The sequence below is a fragment of the Brachyhypopomus gauderio genome, chromosome 2 (genome assembly GCF_052324685.1).
Source record: "Brachyhypopomus gauderio isolate BG-103 chromosome 2, BGAUD_0.2, whole genome shotgun sequence".
Taxonomy (NCBI): Eukaryota; Metazoa; Chordata; class Actinopteri; order Gymnotiformes; family Hypopomidae; genus Brachyhypopomus; species Brachyhypopomus gauderio.
Window position 1 is genome coordinate 44,709,506 of NC_135212.1, and position 14,045 is coordinate 44,723,550.

The 14,045-nt window shown below is 49.9% G+C and overlaps 2 protein-coding genes across 2 annotated transcripts in view; one reads left to right on the plus strand and one right to left on the minus strand.

Annotated features, from left to right (window-relative positions):
• The first annotated feature begins 2,111 nt into the window (after positions 1 to 2,111).
• cacng1b (calcium channel, voltage-dependent, gamma subunit 1b) lies at positions 2,112 to 9,700 on the plus strand. Its single transcript, XM_076996844.1, has 4 exons — positions 2,112 to 2,559; positions 6,475 to 6,549; positions 7,693 to 7,830; positions 8,174 to 9,700. Exons 1-4 carry the CDS (start codon positions 2,319 to 2,321, stop codon positions 8,410 to 8,412), a joined length of 693 nt encoding a protein of 230 aa, XP_076852959.1. The 5' UTR covers positions 2,112 to 2,318; the 3' UTR covers positions 8,413 to 9,700.
• Positions 9,436 to 14,045, minus strand: part of helz (helicase with zinc finger) — a 36,040-nt gene continuing 31,430 nt past the window's right edge. Inside the window, exons 25-31 of the mRNA XM_076996841.1 lie at positions 13,611 to 13,830; positions 12,808 to 12,890; positions 12,292 to 12,724; positions 11,784 to 12,021; positions 11,084 to 11,561; positions 10,535 to 10,766; positions 9,436 to 10,360 (exon numbers count right to left, since the gene is read on the minus strand). Coding sequence (XP_076852956.1) covers positions 9,999 to 10,360; positions 10,535 to 10,766; positions 11,084 to 11,561; positions 11,784 to 12,021; positions 12,292 to 12,724; positions 12,808 to 12,890; positions 13,611 to 13,830 — 2,046 coding nt within the window. The 3' untranslated portion in view covers positions 9,436 to 9,998. The remainder of the gene's footprint in view (positions 10,361 to 10,534; positions 10,767 to 11,083; positions 11,562 to 11,783; positions 12,022 to 12,291; positions 12,725 to 12,807; positions 12,891 to 13,610; positions 13,831 to 14,045) is intronic.

The window sequence follows — 14,045 nt, forward strand, 5'->3', positions numbered from 1 at the left end:
AGTAATCTAATTTAGCATGAATAATGCTGCCCATTATTAGGAAACACAGTGTATTCCTGTCTCAGAAATACACTGTGAAATACCACATTCTCTTCTGCATATAATGGTGTTCCAGTCATCCTAATTCAATAGATGTAGCTTCCCAAAAAAACCTACTCTTAATTCAGTGCTCAAAAGAGACTATTATATATCACAAATATTGTGGACTCGTATATGTGTGAGAATGTGGTAGGGGTTTTGGGGAAGGGTAGGGTCTCAGCACCAGTGTGAGGTGGTCGTTTGCTGGTCTTTACTGCACTCTGCACTCATCAAACAGAAGCTGATGAGAGAGGCTGGGCGTGATGTTTTCCAGCTGTCAATCAAGCTGTCACTCCTGACCCATGGGGCCCGTACTCACCAAGTGTCTCAGAGGGGGAGCACTGATCTGGGATCAGATTTACCACCGTGCATTCAGACCATAGGCTCTACGCAATGGTAGAAAGGATTGATCGGGAAAAAAAACAGGGTATTGCTTAGGTCTGGTTTTACTCTAGGGCTTGCTCTTATTGAACTACAGAGGGAGGTCACATAAAGGTTGAACTAGAAGACAAACGTCCAAACACAAGCCGTTTGGACAAAGGCCATTTAAATAAAGCAGTGCTGCTCTTCTGTAATGTCACCACAACAGGAGCATCTCAGTAATCCCCTTGGCAGCTTTAGTGCGGCAGCATATTTGGACAATAAAGCTTTGTGAATCAGCAAAATGTCCACCACGGACCAGGGGCTCAGTCCCTGGCTGAAGAATCGTTCAAGAGTGTTTTGGATCTGAATCACTTCATGCACTGAATGATCGTCAGCTATTTTTCCTAAATGGTAATAGATTGCACCCCAGGGTAGAACATCTTTTTCAGTGCAAACTGTTCCATATTTGGTACATTGTCTTTTGATGAGGCATCTCTGTTTCCTCTCTTGAAGCTGAAGACTGCAAAAGGCTTGTCACTAAAGAAAATGGGCCAGAGTCCTCTAAAGTGGGCCATGGCCCTTTATAAAAAGCATCAACCAAAATGAAGGGATTTGCATAAGGAAACATTAGTGTAGATGCAAGCAAGAGAGGCCAATTATGGTATTTATACACTTCATTCTGATCTAAGTCTAATCATCTAGGACATATTTAGTATAGGCACAACTGATTAAACATGCTGACTCCCTGAACTTGTCTGCTTCATGACACTGGTGCTTAATTCCCCATGTGTCTTAGACTTAGACAGTGTCTTAGACTTTTTTTTCACATGTCGGTGAATCAGATGCAACAGCATTTTTTGCAATTTCATAAAAGCACATTGGGACTAAGAATAGCAGTCAGAGGGTGTTTGGATATTTAAGTGTGCCTAATAGACCCTGCTGACTTTCACTTTTGATTAGTACCATTTTTCCTGAATAAGTTGTTTAAGGCTACAGTGTTTTGGGGGCCATGGCCATGGCTGGACAGTAAGTCCTGGACAGTAGATGAGACAGGAGAGTAACAGCGATTTCCTCCTGGTACAGGATGAGTATTTGGGCACACAGGTGAAACCAGATGCCCCCCCATCCTACCCACGCCACCCAAATTGGGGAAAAGTGGATCAGTTTGTACAGACGCCTACACCACTAATAAAAACAGATTTCCCATGAGTCCCCCAGGATAAATGAGCGATCACTATACAGAAAGTGATTAAAGAGAAATTGCCTAAAAAAAAGCAAGCCACAACTGTAAATGAACAATTGCTTCAGACCTTCGAAAAAACAGGTACACTACACACTTGTATATGCAATACTCTCGTATATTATTTTACACTTTAAGTAAGAAATTATGTTGTGTTTTTTTTTGTAAACCTCTGCTATCTCCTGGAGACATTGATGACTGCCAAACGTGCACCCATGGACGTAGCTGCCCGAGAAAAGTGTCAAAACGATAATGACGTGGATCTGCGTTACCGACACAAACAGCAGGCTGTACTGCGTTCGTTAATCAACTTCTTGAGAACACCTCGTGAAAGGAGTGTGTGTCGGCCCCAGCTCATCACGCTAAACGCCTTCCAGGGAGGGAGTGAGAGAGGAAAGTAGGGCACGGTTATCTGGCCCCCTTTTTCCGAGCTGAAGCAGAGATCTGTGGACGGCGAGCTGCAGTGAGGAGGCTGTGGGCTGCCGTGTTGAGCTTCTCGTTTTTGATCATCGCGAGGAACACTTTGTAACAACAACAACAACAACAACAAAACACGAGGAGAAAAAAAAAACACCCAAAAAGAGTTGCTGCTGCTGTTGTTGTTGTTGTTGTTGCTGAGTGAACGTGTCTCACCACCATGCTGGAAGACAAGAAGACCAAGGTGAAGATCACCTTCCTGCTCATCCTGGTAGGCATCTCGTCTATGCTGGCGGCTGTGGTGACAGATCACTGGGCGGTGCTGAGCCCCAGGGTGGAGAGCCTCAACACCACCTGCGAGGCGGCACACTTTGGGCTCTGGCGTCTCTGCAAGAAGAGCATCTTCATCATTGAGGAAGACCCTCAAGGCAAGGGCTGTGGCCCCATCAGCCTTCCTGGTGGTAAGACAGAGCTGACGATCATTTACTCATTGCTCTAGACATGGATTAACTCCAGCGCTACTCATTTAGCTAAAGGCAAGTCGCTGGATGTGCTAATGTCAGATAAAAGTAAGCAGCAAGGAGAAAGAAAGATTTTTTTTTTCCACCCACAGAGCCAACGTGAACTAGTCCATACAAAGGGAGCTCTGTTCACTCCTCTCTTATTTATCTGTGAGGGCAACGTCCAGACCGCAGGTTAATTGAACTTGCATTGATTTGCTGTGCATGGCACCATTTCAGCGTGTATGAACTGGCCGGGTTACACTGATGCTCCGCTGCATGTTGGAGTGTGCATAAATGGAAAGCAGATGTTTCTGCCTGTGGGAGTTAGATCATCTCATTATCCTTTATGGCACTCTGGGGAAGAAGCAACCTCATTGTTATGTCTCAGTTCACAAGGCTGGATAAACAGTAGAAGAAAGGGGGAAAAACTGTCAAGAATCCAGATGCAACATCAAGGTATCATTGGGAAGTTTTTAAAAAAGTGTCAGTTTTGTCCTTTTTATTTTACATGAAATGGTGCTAAATAAATATTTGGATAAGAACCAGTGTGATCCGACATGATGTTAAGGCACCACAGCTAACACTCTATAGCAAAGAACCTGTTGATTTCATAAAGAAATCTCAACAAAGACAGAAGCTCAGCTGAATGCTCAGAGAGGTACAATTATTGACTTCTGTACCGACTGAATGGCAGGACAGATGATTGGACAGATGGATAAGGTAGAGGTGAGACAGCTAATAACTATATCTGTCATTCTGCCCAGTGTGTCAAGCACAGCACTGCTGTAGCAGGAACGTACACCCTCTGTCACACTCAGGATGTGATAAATGGGACGCTCACACACTTCCTGGGAGCCCGGCTGGCCGCAGGGTGTACCAGAACACTCCTGGGCTTCAGGGGGCTGTGCTGGTGGAATCACCCCCCCCCCCCCCCCGCCAGGCCAGGGAAGGAAGATGAAACCGTTTCCATGGTAGCTGTCTCCGCACACAGCGGTGAGGGTCACGGATGCTGAACTATTCAACTTTGCCATGTGGAGACCCAGCCAGGCCGGTGTTGTTCTTTTCTTACGTGACCAGATCTCAGGGCATGTGTTTCATTTTGGTCATGTCTTCAACCTCCAAAGAGTGAAAACTGGGGATGCATTTGGACCACTACTTGGTGTGTGATAGCAGCATGTCATAGTGAGATGAAAGGACTGCTTCAGTGTACTGCTGATTATGTGGCAAATCCAGAAGTTTATTGTGATTTTGGAGAGTTGAATTATTAAGTAAAAGGCCCACAAATGCTCTATACAAATATCAAGGTTCCAGACCCACACTCAGACCCAGACTCAGACCCAGACTTGTGATGGGATCTCACCTTGAGTGAGAAACAGATCCAGACTCACTATCTACTGTACCAAATATTTAACTAAGCAGTCTATATATTTGTATTTGGCCCAGCCAAGCACACCCACCTCCTAATTCAGACCATTTGCTCATGTTACAAGCTGATTAGTTCAATCAAGCGGATGGCACACATCCCCACTGGCAGCACTGAATGATTCGGAGTGGTCCTGTAGTTAAGGGTCAATAATTATAACAGCGCCTCACAGATGCCTTAGAGCACACTGGGTTTGGGGGGAGAGGCAGGTTGTGGTAAAAGGGGGCAGGTTTAAGGGGAGAGGTGCGTGGGGGGACAGGTTTCTCCCAGCAGGCCAGGTGTGATCAATTTCACACCAGCTTAGCATCCACATGGCCTGGATGGGGGCCTTGATTTTGATAGCCTCTCCCACCGTACAACTGAAGCCATGAGTAAACACGTTAGCACTTAGATAGTCACTTACCCCCTACTTCACACTTACTCATAGACTGTCGGAGCTAGCACCAGCGGAGAGATGTTTGTGTGTGTTTGCGCGTGAGAGTGAGTGAGAGGGAATGAAAGCAAGTGAGAAAGATCAAAGACGGAGCGAGGTTGGTCAAAGCAGCAGGTAACGCTTCAAAAGACACGCAAAGAAAAAGGGTCCGCTGCGATGATAGACTGTCCAGCACATGTAGAGCGTGAGTCCAGAGCTGTGGTCACAGTGGCAATGCTGCTCTCTCCGGAGGCTAGACGGCAGAACCTCCGTGAAGGTCCCCGTGGAAGGTGTTTGGCTGGTGCGACCCAGATAGGAGAGCTCTTAGCGGGATATATGCTTTAAAAGCGTCCTTTGTTCACATTGACCCAGAATGTGACGGTCATTCCACATGTGGACACAAGAAAACTCGAGCCATGGCCCTGTGTCCACTGGTGCTGACCCCCACTCGGACGCTTTTTGACGGGGATTTTTTAATCAAAAGTAAAAACCTAACGTGACACCCGTTGTAACCCAGTAATTGGCTTATAGCCTGGAGTGAGCTTTTCCACTGATGGGTCCCGCCAAGGTCAATGATCCGGCCCAAAGCCATCTGAGCTGGGGAAGGTTCAGGGCTGGATACAACCGCTCCATTCTCAGTTTCGGTCACACTGGTCGGCGTGCCTGCGGAGCAAAACATGTGGCATCAGAGCTGCTGCAGCACAAAACCCTCAGCGGTGACTCTTTACTGCGAAACTGATCTGAGGTCAGTGGGCACGTATTTGTCCCATGAACCCTGGGCTGAAGTACACTTTTTACTTAGATTTTGTTTTTATCTGAAAAAGTACTTCCTGTGTAGCATACAGTTAGCAGCATTTAATATATTTAATAACACACACACACACACACACACATCAGCCTGAAAATGCTTCATTACAGCCCTAATAATTACACAAGGATTAAGAGCCCAAGGTGCTGAGACTATATTACTGCTATATTCATCCTTACTCTCTGGTGGCACATCCATGTTAGACCACTCTGTGTTTCCACTAATGGCAGCCAGCGTTCTGTCCCAGACCTACTAGGTCCACAGAGCGTTGAAGCCCCACAAAGTCTTGACCAACAGGGGACAAACAGGGTTGAAGTCTTGACCAATAAGAGTGATCGAACAGGGTTAATAAATGACACCTAAAAGCAGCACAGAGACCCCCCACCCTCGCTCGCCTCATCCAGCCTTAACCAACAACGCAGCTAGGCTAGAAACAGCCTGTTGCTAGGTAACCTCTGCACAGTGTTTTCCCCCCTCTCCTTGTCCTTGCCCCTGACGGAGATTCTGGGTCCTGGGTAACAAACAGCTCCTCTGTTCCCCAGTTTGATATTTTCTCTTTCTCTCTCTCTCTCTCTCTCTCTCTCTCTATCTCTCTCATTTTCAGAACAGAGCAAAGCACGAGGTTGTTTTATGAGTTTAATCTAACAGCAAGGTGTCAGACTGTCTGCGCTCCTCCATAAGCGAGTTTCTCTGTTTCACCAGGGGAGCCACAAAATGGAGGCATTATCTGTGGAGAGCCCGATGGTTCATGGAATTGTTTTGCCGGTGACCAACGCGGTAGCGGGGACGCGAGACTTTGCTCCGTGTCCCTGGATGCGGGAGCAGACGAGGGCCTTGACTTCACCTCCACACACAGCAGCCTGTCAGGGAGCAGGACGCTTGCGCTGGTGTTTTTGATTTTCTTGAAAGGTGAAAAGGGAAAGTGCTAAACCAAGCCTCTCTCTTTTCTGAGGGAAATATTTTTCTCCTCAGCCACTCTCACACACACACACACACACACAGATAAACCTTATCTTGGCACGCTGTCAACAAAATGAGAATGCCTGCAGAACGTAAACACACTGATATGCCCTCTGCCCACTGTATTCACAGAACGCTGCGTTTGCATCTGATCTCGCTCAAGAGGAGGTGCCAGTCGGGCTCATTGGTAGTGCGAGTGCATGGTGGGAACCAGTCTCAGCAGCACCTGCAAGCCCTCATCTACAATCACTGTTTTCACTCTCATTGCAGTCAAGAACTGCTCCTACTTCAAACACTTCACGTCAGGGGAGGAGGCTGAAGTCTTCGAAGTCAAAACTCAGAAAGGTGAGTTGCCTCACACAGAGAACCGCACGGAGACTGTGCATCAAAGTAGTCATGTTAACCATCTCACACTGACCTGAGGTCACTCTCACCATCTTCTCCTTCTAATATTGGGAGGATTTGGGAAGGAGAGGCTGATCTTAGAACAGCATGAAGTGGAACCGTCCACCTGCAGCTGTCAAATCAGTGGGAGAGAGCCAAACATGAAGCAGGGCAGAGGACTCCAGCACACGCTGGTTTACTTTTAAACTCCAGCACACGCTGGTTTAGACTGTCACACATTCCTGCATGTGTGGGCAGAAAAAACATATAAGAAAGCATTTTTTAATATCCAAGAAGTAAAATCCAACATTAAAATTTTTCTTCAGCTGATGAAATAAGTTGCCTTGAGATGTAAACAAAATCAGATGCACATTTGTGAAAAAGAAACACTCCACTGGCAAACTCCCACACTTTTATTCTTTAAAATATGTATTTTCATAATTGGACAACATTTCCAGAAAAAGACCTTTGCCCTCTCAGCTTGCCCTTTTGACCCACACACGAGGTGTTTGGGGGCAGGTTGGCCGGGAGGCGGGGCGATCCCATAGCAGAGCGCCGCTACCCGTACGGCGACGTCCGCTCTACGCCAGCAGCTCCGGCAATTTCACGCTTGGTGCTCCTGAGCCGCCACAGAGCTTAAGAGTGAAAGGAGTCTCCTTATCTGGGGCTGACCACGCGCTGCACGCCACGCGCAACTTATTGTCAGGCGCATCGCATTCTCTCGCCAGTTCTGAGAAATATCAATAGGCGTTCTAATGATCAATACGTCTGCAGGCTATTACTAATTAATGAGACATTAAATGTAGCATCACTCCTGAGGTCTGATTAGTGTGGTAATTGAAGCCATTCCTGTATAATGAAGCTTGGTCATTTCAGCAAAATGTGTGGAAATGATTTACGGCTAGTGAGATTATGAATTAAAGCCCTAAGGATCGATGAAGGTTTTTAACCAAGACTTACAAGAACCAAAATAAAACACTGGGTTACTGGTCCTTCATGCCTAAACTCCTTTGATGCAATAACCCAAATCAGGTTGCCAGTATGTTGTGCTTGGGATGAGAGGAAAAATCTCAAGACTAACTGCAGTGATATTTCACATTTCAGAGTACAACATCTCAGCTGCCGCCATTGCCATCTTCAGCCTGGCCTTCATGACCCTGGGGAGCCTTTGTGTCTTGGGCGCGTTTGGGAAAGGGCGCGACTACCTGCTCAGACCGGCCGGCATGTTCTTCGCCTTCGCAGGTGAGACCAGCGATGGACTTCGTACTCTTTCCTTCTACAAGTTAAAAGTCATTTCACACAGTCAAGTCCCTGCCGAAGACCAGAACCACTGGTGTGTTGTGTCAAGTTGACGGCTGTGTACAGAGAAAACAAAGTTAAGTTTCTGGAAAAGTCTCTGCATTACACAGGTGCACAGCAGACGTCGACACAGAGGTTCGAGAGCACTTACACGTCCGCAGACCAAACAGAATCCGTTTAGTGTTATTCTGAAGACAGTGTTGTAATGCATTACTTACTGATCCATATTCTGAAAAGCCGAGAAATCCCCACCAAACCACTGGCGCATGCGCGATCTTCCCTCCAGGCCTGTGCACGGTGATCTCAGTGGAGGTCATGAGGCAGTCCGTCAAGCGCATGATCGACAGCGACGAGACCATCTGGATCGAGTACTACTACTCGTGGTCCTTCGCTTGCGCCTGTGCGGCCTTCATCCTCCTCTTCCTCAGCGGCATCAGCCTGCTCATCATCTCCATGCCGCATATGCCACGGAACCCGTGGGAGACCTGCATGGACGCGGAACCGGACCCTGACCCGGTGGACTAGCGGCGCGTCCCCCGTGGCCCACAGTAAGAACACACGACACAGCCGACAGTGGCAACACGGAACCACAACACGCGAGGAGCAAGACGCATGGCCACGTCAGTAACACTTATTCACAAAACGTTTATAATGCATTGATTTTATATGCCGTTATTCTGTTCTCTAAAAGCAAACGTGTTTATGCATATTAAACTCGCTCCTTCACCAGTTATTCCTTTAGACACTTTTTAGTAAAGGTTTGTAATTTAGGGTAATTAAGTTTGTTCTGTATAAATACATCACGATTATATGACATGCAAGGTCTACTGTAAAATTCATTCTGTATATATAAAGGAAGCCCTGCCTTGGGTACGAGCACACCGTAAACACTACAGCCTTTCAAAACAGCATCAAGCTTTACTTGAAGCCTCTCCAGAAAACTCCAGCTTGGCACGCACAGACCGCGGAGATCTGCAGTCATAGGCCAGTCAGATCTCTCGGGTGAAAACAGCCCAACTCCACGTTCTTATGACGAGAGAAACTGGATTTAACCACGCTTCTGTATAGGGCTGCAGGCTCTGAGCCTTCCAGAACTCAGCCAGAAACGGAGAATTGTGCATGATTTCCACAATGATCTGTTTTGGGTTATTTTTTTTAGTGAAAACAGCACTAATTATGTTAATGCATTTTACACAAATTATCTTCCTCATTCATAAAAACAAGTGACGTCTACTCCGTACAGCACCATGAAGGTGGTTTAACGACGTCCCACACATATGCTCATTTTTGTCAAGCTTTTAATGAGTTTTAAAGGGCACCCATCAAAGGCCCAGCTATTCCAGGCTCCACCCAAAGGACACTCGGGCCAATCGCCACACAGTCATTTTAAACGCACCCAATCAGCTTTCACCAACCACAAACCCCAGAGGAGCACCTGTACATTCAACATTCTCAAACTACGCCTATAGAAAAGCAACCTCGTTCTCTATGGAGAGGTTGAATGAGGTTGAACAGACACGTGGGAACTGCAAATGAAGCACATGGCACTCATCTCTTTAATTCCTTTATTCATATGTACAGTTTGAGAAAAAGCTTGTCTACAGCTATACAACTTTTTATAGTTTTGTCTGAGTTGGTTCACCATTCAGCTGCTGGCACAAGAAAACACACCAATAATGATTAAGGAACTCATCATTAAAAAGCCAGCTGAAATAAAATATCACTTCAACAAGTTTACTTCTGACGGTAGATGCAAAGAGAGCAGACATAATTCGAGGGAAAGGAAGACGGGCAGCTAAGTGGTCAACCAATTCACTGTGTTTTTAAAAATCTTTTTTTTTTGTTTTGTTTTCATAAATTTTTGTGTGTTTTTCTTCAACGTTTTGGTATTTCTTGATACATATGCTGATTTATGTTTGTAAAACCACAAATTTCAAACTGTAAAAGAACCAACTAACTAAAGTAAGTAAAAAATAATAAAACGCAAAAGTCTAACTATACGACAAAATCAAAAGACATTTTTTATTGTTGATTTTTTTTTCCCCGATTGTTATTCTATTTTTTTTTTTCGTTTTCACTTAAACAGGTGTATATATTTAATATATATTTACTTATTTAAAATATGAGTAATAGCCATTACTGCCGTTTGAACTCCCTAAGCTAAGGTCTTGTAACAGAGAGATGGGGTCGCTGTTCTTTTTGGCCTGCTCGGGCAGGGGCCGGGGCTTCGGGGGGGCGCGGAGGGCGCTGGCGTAGGACATGGTGGGGGCCTTGGTGTGGCTGGGGACCTGGGGGCCTCCCCCTGGGCTGGTGCTGCCCCCTCCTCCTCCAGGGTCTGGCGGGGTCTGCTTAGTGGGCATGAGGGGTGGGAACTGTCCATGGTGCTGGAGAGACATGAGGCTGGCAGGGTGGGGAGACGGCTGCACACACTCGTTCTGGCTGTGCTCCTCCACAGTGTTCATCGCCTTAGAAACTGGAAGAGGAGCAGCACACATTCTTACAGGTGGAGGTAAGCTGTTGGGCCGTGGGCTCAGAAAAGAAAAACTATTAATAAAATTCTGCATTAATGTCTGTTGATTTGGTGATTACATCCGGTTTCAGTCCATGTTAAACCACACACACACGCACACCACATCAGAAGACTCACCTAAAATGTCCCTGTGAGGGACGAGGTGGCTCGCTCCATTGCATGGAATGTTGTGGAGAGGAGCAGGGTCTGGGTTTGGTCCAGGCCACAGGTCAGCCGGCGGGTATCTGTAGGAGGCCACGGCCTGGTCCTGAGGGTCCTTACACTGGACCACGCTCTCCACGTACGGCTGAGGAGAGCTGGAGGAGATGCGTCTCTGGTAGAGGGGCCGACCGGGCCCTCGCGGTTCATACTGGAACACGAAGGGGGAGGAGCAAGACGGACCGTTACACACTTCACCGACACAGCTAGGGCTTGTTTGTTTGGCACCGTCTCTTATCGTTGCCTTAAAGTTCAAAGGCAACTAAAATATAAACCAAAAAAATAAAAACATCAAGCATTTCCAGCAAAATAAAAGGAATTTCTCAGTACGCTAAATAAGCTGTAACCCACGTGACGGTTGTCCGACAGCAATGTCTCATGTTTTTGTCCTGACTGATCTGGTTAAGTAAGAAATCCTGCCCTGTGATCGACCCCCTAGGCCAGCCGGGTTGTGCCGGGACTCCTCACCTCTTCTACGCTGTGCAGGGCGCTCTGGGGGGCCTGGAGCTTCTGCTGCTGGTGCTGCAGGTGTGCGAGGGGGCCCTGCTCCTGCCGGGGGCCCAGGGCGTGCAGGCCGAAGGGCAGAGGCGGCCCCAGCGAGGGGCTCTGCTGCAGGCCGCCGTGGGGCCAGTGGGCCTCGGGGAGGAGGTACTTGATGGGCAGGCCTCCCGCTGCGCCCTCGGGGGGCAGGGAGTAGGCGGGCTGGCCGAAGGAGGCCTGGTGCTGGTGGTAGGGGAGCTCCCGGCCGCTCTCCGGGTAGGGGAAGACCCCCGGGACGGGCGCGTGGTTGTGGGCGGCGGACGGCGAGGGCGGTTCCCCGGGGCTACGGGGCTGCTGCTGGGCCTGGCGGTACTGCAGCAGGCGGGACTGAGGGGGGGGCATGTCGGCGGCGTCCCGCTGCTCACACGGCTCCTGGGGAAGCATCTCACGCAGCAGACCGGGAAACCTGTCCAGCAGGGGGAGATATGGCAGGACCGAGCAGCAGACTCTTATTAAGGTCAATATACTCAATAACATGCTTTAAGAATTAAAAAAATACCATAGAAGACCCCGATACATCCCACAGAGCTCTATGTCAGCATACAGTCTCCGTCACAAACTAAACCACGACTCACTCACACCGTAACGTAAAGCTCCACTGTTACTGATGGGCAGAGCTCCGACCCACCTGGGCATGACTGGACGTGGCTCGTCCTCGGTGGCAGGACCCAGGCCCCAGTTGGCCCGGAGCAGCTGCTGTGGCAGACGTAGGCCCGGCTGGCCCAGGTGTGCCAGCTGCTGGGCCAGGGCGTACGGCGGCACGGCGCCCTGGAGGAAAGGCCCCGGTTCGGCCCACTGGCCCAAGCGGGCCGTCTGCGGCTGGTGCTGGGGGGTGAGAGGGTCCAGGCCCGGACAGCTCTGGCCATCTGCAAACAAACACCACACGGATGCGGTCAGGGGAGCGACGGAGACCCACAAAGTCAGAAGCCACCGCAACTTCACGAGTCCCAACGTGGGCAGAAAGCAGCGCCATGCCGTTTCATCAACACTCGTACGTAAACGCAACACATCCCGACATCGACACTTAATACACGCTTCCTGAATGAGGCTCGAACGTGACGGGACATCAAAGCACGTATTAAAATACAGTTTCAACACGGCCGCTGCCTGGATGGGTGATGAGCGCTAACGCGTACCCAGCGGTTCCCCCAGCAGGGAGTCCAGGCTCTCCTCGCCGAAGCTGTTGAGGCGCATGGGCTGGTGCTGTTGGGGCGGGAGGCCCCTGACCGCGCCCTTCAGCTCCTCGGGCACGCCCCCCTCCAGGCCGCCGCCCCCCTCCAGGCCCTCCAGGACCGGCGACTGCAGGCCGCGCTGGCCCATCGGGTGGCCGGCGAAGAAGGACGGTGGGAAGGCGGCGGGCGGCTGCTGGGGCTGGACGCGGAGGGCGGGCCGGGGGAGGCCGTACTGCTGCGCGAAGGGGCCGGCGGCGGGGGGCGGGGCGAAGCTCGGGTGGGGCGGGGCCAGGTGGAAGCCGAGCGAGCGCTGGGCGGGCGGCTCCTTGCGCAGGAGACGTCCGGCGGGGAAGGCCAGGCCGGCGTGCGTCTCGGGGCTCTTGTTCTCGGGGTCTCCCTGCGGAAGAGCAAACCCGTGACGACACTCAGAAAACACGGCACAAAAGCTCCTGACCGACGGCTGGCTGAGCGGAGAGATACCTGTTTGTCCTTCAGCTCGGGGCCTTTCCTTTCAGGCGTTAGCAGCCTGCCATGTTCCACTTTCCCATTAATGTCGACCTTCCCTGTGAGGAGGACGTACAGCACAGCGTTACAGCCAGAACAGCACAGAGCAGGTAGGTTTCAACCGAACATTTACAAGCCGCCGATCTACATAATCGGCTGCAGATTCACGTCAACAACGCTCACATACAACCGGTCAGACTGTACAGCTGTAAAGGGGCCGAGGTCTCTGAAACGAAAACCCTCCAGGGCCTCCTAGCACGCGGCTGTGAGGCAGCTCGTCACAGCTGCGACAGGCAGCCCTCTCGCCGGGGCTTATGGGGTGGTGTAAGTAGGCTACGGCTTCCTGCTCCGAGAGCTCACTCAGAGAAAGCACCTTATGTAAGCCACATCATCACGCCCCCTTCGATACGCGCTCAGTGCTCGTACCGCACAAGTTCATTTGCAGCGAGGAAACTGTGAAAATGGGGGGGTTCACTCTCTCTGGCCCCGTGGCCCCTCCATGCAGCAGACCAACACTGTCCACTGCCGCTACAGATGAGGGCCGGAGCAGAGACGTCCAGGGAACTCGGCGGTCACGCCGAGTTTATTTGATGATGCGTTTCATCAAAACACCCACAGAACACTCATCTAGAACTGAAAGACTGTAGAAAGCAAGCAATAAAAAAAATCTGTAATCTGTTGGTGGGCTCATTTGCAAACCAATATGGGATCGGAACTGCGAAGTCTGATCTTGCGATAACAAACGATAATTTGTACGGCCCTAGCGGAGGACACGGTACCGTTGGTGCCGGGCTCCTGCAGCAGGTCCTTGTCTGGGCCGGGCGGCTGTCCGAGGCCCATGGGAGAGGGCTGGCCCAGGCCGTAGAGCACGGGGGACGCCCGGTTTGCGGCGGCCGGACGCAGGTTGAGGTTGTAGGCAGCCATGGCCGCCTGGTGACTCATGATCCGGGGGTCCATGGCGAAGCGACCCTGGTAGTTCGGCCAAGGCAGCTGCGGAAGCTGCAGAAAGACATGGGGACCTTACGAACGCTTCGGGGTTTCGTTCTCGAACAAACGCATGTATTTACAGTTGTGAGACACGGGGCACATAAGAACACTGACGGCTAATTAAAAGACATTTGATATAAACATCCTAAAAACGTCCTGCGGGATTAAAACAACAGACTGAGCCCTTCCTAGCATCAGCCGCTAGTATCTCCCTCCTTCCTGTGCTC

What these genes read in the sequence shown, in the direction of transcription:
- cacng1b (XM_076996844.1), top strand. Translation starts at nt 2,319, where the DNA reads ATGCTGGAAGACAAGAAGACCAAGGTGAAGATCACCTTCCTGCTCATC. An exon ending in CCCCATCAGCCTTCCTGGTG is followed by an intron (nt 2,560 to 6,474) that starts GTAAGACAGAGC and finishes CTCTCATTGCAG; the next exon opens with TCAAGAACTGCTCCTACTTC. An exon ending in CATGTTCTTCGCCTTCGCAG is followed by an intron (nt 7,831 to 8,173) that starts GTGAGACCAGCG and finishes TCTTCCCTCCAG; the next exon opens with GCCTGTGCACGGTGATCTCA.